At 36.4% G+C, this 6,859-nt stretch overlaps 2 protein-coding genes across 2 annotated transcripts; both read left to right on the forward strand.

Moving 5' to 3' along the window:
• The first annotated feature begins 267 nt into the window (after positions 1-267).
• Positions 268-1,051, forward strand: LOC113716082 (uncharacterized). Its single transcript, XM_027240383.1, has 2 exons — positions 268-393; positions 503-1,051. Exons 1-2 carry the CDS (start codon positions 268-270, stop codon positions 1,049-1,051), a joined length of 675 nt encoding a protein of 224 aa, XP_027096184.1.
• A 1,306-nt stretch (positions 1,052-2,357) lies between these two features.
• On the forward strand, positions 2,358-5,015 carry LOC113716083 (putative late blight resistance protein homolog R1A-3). Its single transcript, XM_027240384.1, has one exon. The coding sequence runs from the start codon at positions 2,358-2,360 to the stop codon at positions 5,013-5,015; it is 2,658 nt and encodes an 885-aa protein (XP_027096185.1).
• The last annotated feature ends 1,844 nt before the right edge of the window (positions 5,016-6,859 follow it).

Here is a 6,859-nt window from a genome sequence, read left to right on the forward strand (position 1 = left end):
TGCAGAAAGATTAATCAGAAAAGAAGATTGGAGCCGCTATGTACATACAGAAGACAAAGATCTTGAAGGCATCGAGTTTGGAATACCATCAGAAAAGAAAAATAGGATGCCAGATCCATTAATACAAGCAACGAGAATGGGCAACAGTGAGGTAGCTCTGGAAATCCTCAGAGTCTACCCTGAAGCTGCGTATACCTTCGATGAAAAAGGAAGGAATATAGTGCAAATTGCAGAAGAGGAGAAAAAAGGTTCTTGTATGACTACTTGATGACTAGTGGTATTGACAAGGATAGGATGCTAAGTGATACTGATCACGAAGGAAATAGCATTATACATCTCACAGTAAGTCTGGGATCCCCTCCCAGCACTCCCCTGGTGTTAGGATGTCCTCAGGTTTAAGGTACCAAATTAAATTAATACCAATATTGCATTGCCTGTTGTATATTGTTTAATTTTCTCTTCAGGACTATTTGCAACTTGTCATTGAAATTTGGCTCCACAGCGAGCGCAGTATGACTCTTATCCATATCTCTGGCAACTACAAAATTCTGAGGGGAAGACAACAGCACAAGTATTTGAGACGAACCATGCGAGTGTACACGAAAAGGCTGAGAAAACTATGAAGGAAATGGCCAACAGTGTGTTGATTGTGTCTGTCCTCATTGGTACCATAAACTTTGCTGCAGTTTTTACTGTCCCTGGAGGTTTCAATCAAGACAGCGGAGCCCCGTTTATCTCAAGAATGTTGATGTTCTACTTAGCTGGAGGGCTGTTCTCCTCTCTGTTCACCGTGGGGACTCTGCTTGCGATTATCTTTTTGCGATTTGCAACTGAGGGTTTTTATGCTGCCCTGCCCTTCAAGTACGTAGTCACCGCAATTGCCATGTTCTACTCCCGCGGGCTTCACAATCGTAGCATGTTGCCAAGCATATATAGTGGAGCATGTTGTGCTATTGTTTGCTTGTCTTCTGATGGCCCTTGTGTTCCTGGATACATCATATCTGATGTTCGACTACATGTATTATGTGATTCGTTATTCACTTTCTTATAGAGGGCAAGAATCTTAATTGCAAAAAATTCTCTCTCATTCTTTTTTCTCATTTTTTAAATTCCCTTTAACTAACTATTTGCCTAGAACTTTTATTATTGTAATTGGATATTGGTCTGTCTAAAGTTTTTAATTCTCGAGCTTACATTTTTGGTTGAACTATTGCTCTTATGACAAATAACAAAATTGGCGTCCCCAGTTCAGCAGTACTGCTGCTGCCCGTCTGCATTGGCTTACTATTGCTACTTTGCTAGTAATTTCAAATGCTAGGTAGTTTCAAATATTGCTATTGCTATTGCTTGGTAGTTTGAAGTGAGGTCAATATTCAATTCAATAGTGCTTGGCATTCATGGTATTGCTTTTTTTTTTTTTTTTTGGTGATTATGTTATAGTTTTTTGGTACATGAATTGAAAATTTTTAAAAAAGGGTGCTATTATTCATGGTGTTCCCATGTCATTGATATTGTTAAAAAGGATTTTACTTTTTGCAAATAATAAGAAGTTTATTTAATGTCATTGACATTGTTGAGAATTTATATAGAAACTATGCTACAAAGATAATGGCTACAAAAAATAAAATTTTATCAAACTAAAAAATCAAATTACAAGATAAAATTATATCAAAGTTGATTTTAAATTACAAATCAAATTACTTGATACAACAACTTATCAGATAAGATGTTTAAAATAAAAATCCAAAAACTAACTAATCTTCAATATGAATTGATCTTAATTTAACTCTACAATATATTTCAAGAGCATGGGAATTTCTTAAGTAATTGGATTCTATCTTTAAGGACATCCTCCCGAGAAAAAAAAGGGGATTTTCTTTTGAAGTATTTTTTATACTAATTATTACTTTGAGGTCACTAATATCTTTTTTGCTAAACCGTTAGTCAGTGGGGGAATGTGCTACAAAAATAATATTTGGGGGCAAAGTGCAAATTACACCAAAACTTAGGGGGGTTTAGTGCTTTTGGCACCTATCTTTTTTTTTTTGGTGAATCAAAATACTAAGTCAACTTAAATACAAAACGTTATAGTCAACATATTTAAATTAACAATGACTATTTAGTATTAATTAGCAATGTGGGAATTTTCCATCAAACAATGGTTGGTCAACCAAAACTTCATAGCTTCTAGAAGTAGATTTCTTCAAAGTCTAGCTCATCACTTGAATATTCAACTGCTAAGCAGACCATTCATTCCTCTGGATACAATTCAGTACACGAATGCTCAATTGAGAGCTCAATTTACCATCCTATCTCCATAAGGTTTCAGGAAAAGATCTTCCATTACTAGAAACAAGATGGATGAAATAGATATTGTTGTAGAATTTCTTCTCGAGGACATTGAATTAGTGCTGAGCAAGACCTCATATTCTATCCTTTCTGAAGTGAGTCCAGTTGTGATTTCTCTGTATGAGGACCTCAATATCATAAAATCCTGTCTAAAAAGGATGAAAGAATCCCCCAGTAACTTCAACATACTCCAGTCTTTCTTCCTTAGACAGATTAGAGACGTGGTCTTGAAGATATTAGATGCCACTGACTCTTATATCAACAATGCTCTGGCAAACAGCAATGGAATTTCTGGGGCAGATATTGCTATTTCTTTCCAGCATTCTTCAGAGCTTTCTTTTTGGGCAACACAGGTTAGTTTATACAGGAGATTGATCCCTAAAGTTCATAATGGTATTAATGCTTCTATGTCAAACAAGGAGGTTTCATCAAGACTGAAGAGTAGTAGCCCTGTTTTGGGAGAAGAAGTGGTAGGTTTCGATGATGAAGCAACAGCAGTGCTGGATAGGCTTACCGGGGAACAGAAGCAACTGGAACTGGAAGTGATTTCCCTTGTTGGCGTGGCAGGTATTGGCAAGACTACTTTTGCAAAAAGATTGTATAACGATTCACGAGTTCTTCATCACTTCCATGTTCGTGCATGGACTCGTGGGCCTCAACTAAATGAGGAAATGAACGCGTTGCATGACTTGTTGACTTGTGTCACAAATGATAACTACTCTCTGCATAAAATGTATCCTCACGAAATGGGAGAGAAGCTACACAAGTTACTCAAGGGGAAGAGGTATTTGATTGTCATTGATGGTATTTGGGATTCATTGTCTTGGAAGTTGTTCTTCATGAAGTATTTTCCAGATGATAGCAACGGAAGTAAAATACTGATTACAAGTAGGACGAAGGATGTTGTTCTGAAAATAAGCCCAAACAGCTCCCCTCAGGTTTTGCAATTTCTAAGCCAGGACGAAAGTTGGGAATTATTTGAAAGTAAAGTTTTTACTGATGAAAGTTGCCCCCAAGAGTTGATGGAATTGGGGAAGGAAATGGTTGCAAAATGCAGAGGACTACCTCTTGCGATTGTTGTTTTAGCTGGAGTTGCAAAGCAAGAAAAATCACCGGAGTGGTGGATGCATATAGTTACAGACATAGCTTCACCTACTCGTGGTAAAGAGCAGTTCATGGACATCTTAGCATTCGGCTATGATCACCTGCCTAATTGGTTGAAACCGTGCTTTCTTTATCTTGGATCATTTCCTCAAGGCTATGAAATCCTTGTGAAGAAAATAGTGTGGTCATGGATTGCAGAGGGGTTTGTAAAACAGAATGGGGAAAAAAAGTTGGAAGAGCTGGCAGAGGAATATCTAACAGATCTTGTTGACAGAAATCTGATTGCAGTTTCCAAGAGAAAGTCCAATGGTGGGATAAAGACTTGTCAAGTCCATGACCTGTTGAGAGATTTGTGTGTCAAGAAAGCCAAGGATAACTTATTCCTGCAACCAATTTGTGGACATAAACAAATTTCTCTATTCTCACCTTCTCGTCCTACCTTGTATGACCACTGCTATAAAGGTGTCCGGGAAATTGAAGCAAAACTACCTTATGTAAGCTCACGCCCACAAAATATTAAATGCTTTCACTCTTATGATTTCCACTACATACCTCCAAATGATGTCAAATTCACACACATAGATATCTCCCTTCAGCAGAAAAACTCGCTTGTCTATAAACTTCTCAGAGTATTGGATTTAGGATACATCATCCTGGACCACTTTCCTGTTAACATACTGGAGCTTGTTCATTTGAACTACTTGGCTCTTAGGATTTATAACCTTCGAAAGCTACCACCCTTGTCTAAACTTTGGAACCTAGAAACCCTCATTCTTGTCACAGAAAAGGGACAAATTGTCACTTTACCAGAAGATATTTGGCAAATGGTAAAGTTGAGGCATTTGCATTATTCAGGGGAACTGGAATTTGAACGTGCAAGTTTGAGTTCTTCAACTCCCTTTGTGCTGTACAATCTACAAACTATCTCTCAGGTACGTCCTTCAAGTTCTATACAGGAGGTATTGGGAAGAATGCCCAATCTTGTAAACTTAGGATGCCATTTAACATTATCAGATGCTATGAAACATGCTCAGTTCCCTGACCTTTCCAGATTAAGAATGCTAGAAACGTTAACATTTGATTATCAGACTTTAAATATGGCAAAATTCTTTTTACCTCAACCAAGTAAGTTTCCTCCAAACTTGAAGAAGCTGACTCTGGTAGGTAGTTTCGTAGACTGGAAAGAAATGTCAATCATTGGGATGCTACCAAACTTAGAGGTTCTCAAAATAAAGGATAATTTCTTCAATGCACCACGTTGGGAAGTGATGGATGAGGCTTTTTCTCATCTCAAGTTCTTGAAACTTTCAAACACTGATCTTCAACAATGGAGTGCCTCAAGTAGCAGCTTCCCTTGCCTCCAGCAGTTGGTGCTAGATGGATGTCCAAATTTGCAGGAAATTCCCTCTAGCTTTCGAAGCATCGATACATTGGAGGCAATTGAGTTGTATTATTCATCACAGTCAGTTGCAGATTCTGCTAGGCAAATTCAAGATTCACAGAGGTACATGGGAAATGATGGATTGAAAGTCTTGATTCACCCCCAGTTTGAAGAGCAATAAAGGAGCTTTCCTGTACATCATTTGAAAATAATGTATCTTGTTTAAATTGAATTGAGTGTCTATTTGATTTCCATCATTTGGTCGTCCTACTGTAGTGTTTGAAAAAGATGTGATATTGTATATGCCGTTCAGCTTTCCAATTGTTAGTTCAGCTATGATCCTGTCTAAACTTTAGCCTGTGGAGTTGTCATACAGCAATTGCTTTAACTTAAATACTTGCCCTTGTATCTATCCTGGTTATATCTTTTTTCTGAAGTACAACTTAATTCTCATGTCTTCATATCCTCATGATTCTATCAGCAACTTATAATCCTGTAAACCACTCCTACTACTACCCCCAAAAATATTGTAATAATAATGACAAAATTTCACTGCATTGCTGGTTATTTTATATTATTCAGTCTTCACATTCTTGAGCCAATATCACTCCTAAGATGTCAACTGATCAGATAGTACCACTTTGATGACAGAGCCAAACAATGATGTTTTAACCAAATAACATTGAAAAAAATGTAAAGAATGCTAGCTACATGTTATTGAAGTCCACTAATGTACAAAGAAGGCAAATTGTACACTTGCGAGATATCACTATCCTCTCCTCTAGTTTACCTAAAATTTAGGAAGAGATTATGATTTTGATTATCTGAACGATAACTATAGTAGTTAAAGAAATGCAAGAGATAGCAGTATATTTGTACGATTTTTGTTGTTGGAACTTTGGCTGGACATTTGAAGCAAAATACAGAACGCATGATGAAGAAATTAGGAAAAGCAAAAGGTTCTTGATAAACTTCCCAGATGTTGTGTAGTTAAACTTTACCATGTTCAGGTGCCAGTTAGAATCTAAGCCTTCAAGGAAAGAGGAGAAATAGGTGGACTCAAAAGTTGAAACAAAGATCTCAAAATTACTTGGCTAATATCCCTATCCGTTCAAGTGGATTTTGTTGTCAAACTTTTCAGTCGATAAAGAACTTGAACTTCCATCTCAATTGATGTGAGCGGGCAGATCTAATTAATTTGATTAGAATTCCTTAAGAAACTTCTACGGCATATGTTGTCTCTTAACAACTCCTCTTTTAATGAAAGCCACCAAAACTGAAGTTGATATGAAACAGGATTTTGAAATTAATTTGGGTGGAAATATTTGGGAAATCTGAAATTGTCTCTTAACATCTTCTGTCGTGCTTGACTTGGTACTGATGAGAGACCTTGAAATCGAATTAGACCCATAAAATATGTGTTAAGATTGGGTTTGATGTACGGATGGTCAAAGTTCCAAAATATTTAAAGCCTGGGGTGTAAAAATCGAGTCAAGGGAAAAATAAAAAACAAGTCAAGAGTGTAACAATAAACATGTTCATGAATAAAAGCTGAAAATCCAGCGAGAAATACCACCATAAAGAATTTGATATTCATTTTCAAAACCAATTCGCAATAAATTGACTAACTCAGGATCTTATTTGAAAAAACATTGAAAAAACTCAAGATCTTATTAATTCGACTAAAAATTTTTCCAAAGCCAATGCCTTAACATCTGCCTTTACACAAGATGTTTTAAAGTTTACTGTTATGTTATTCTATATTTGAAAATCAATTTGTGAAGAAGTTTGCAAAGCCCTTGAAGAACAATTTTCCCAATTAAAATATTTAACAAGCATGATCAAGCAATGGCAGATCCAAAACCTAAAACTAGTGGGGACAACCATCTATTATTGGTCAATATAATATTTGGATTGAGAATCAACTATATTGGTAGTAGCTGGAGTTGTTAAGGTTCAAAACAATTATCTTGGTGGTATGAGCAACTACAAAATGCAAAAATGTCTAATTTCTTATATATTATG

This window comes from Coffea arabica, chromosome 11c (assembly GCF_036785885.1).
Source record: "Coffea arabica cultivar ET-39 chromosome 11c, Coffea Arabica ET-39 HiFi, whole genome shotgun sequence".
In the NCBI taxonomy this organism is placed as follows: Eukaryota; Viridiplantae; Streptophyta; class Magnoliopsida; order Gentianales; family Rubiaceae; genus Coffea; species Coffea arabica.

Bases quoted from the DNA above. Each gene is read 5' to 3' on its own strand.
- LOC113716082 (XM_027240383.1), top strand. From the start codon at position 268: ATGACTAGTGGTATTGACAAGGATAGGATGCTAAGTGATACTGATCAC. The intron at 394-502 runs GTTTAAGGTACC...TTGGCTCCACAG, and splicing joins TGGTGTTAGGATGTCCTCAG to CGAGCGCAGTATGACTCTTA.
- LOC113716083 (XM_027240384.1), top strand. From the start codon at position 2,358: ATGGATGAAATAGATATTGTTGTAGAATTTCTTCTCGAGGACATTGAA.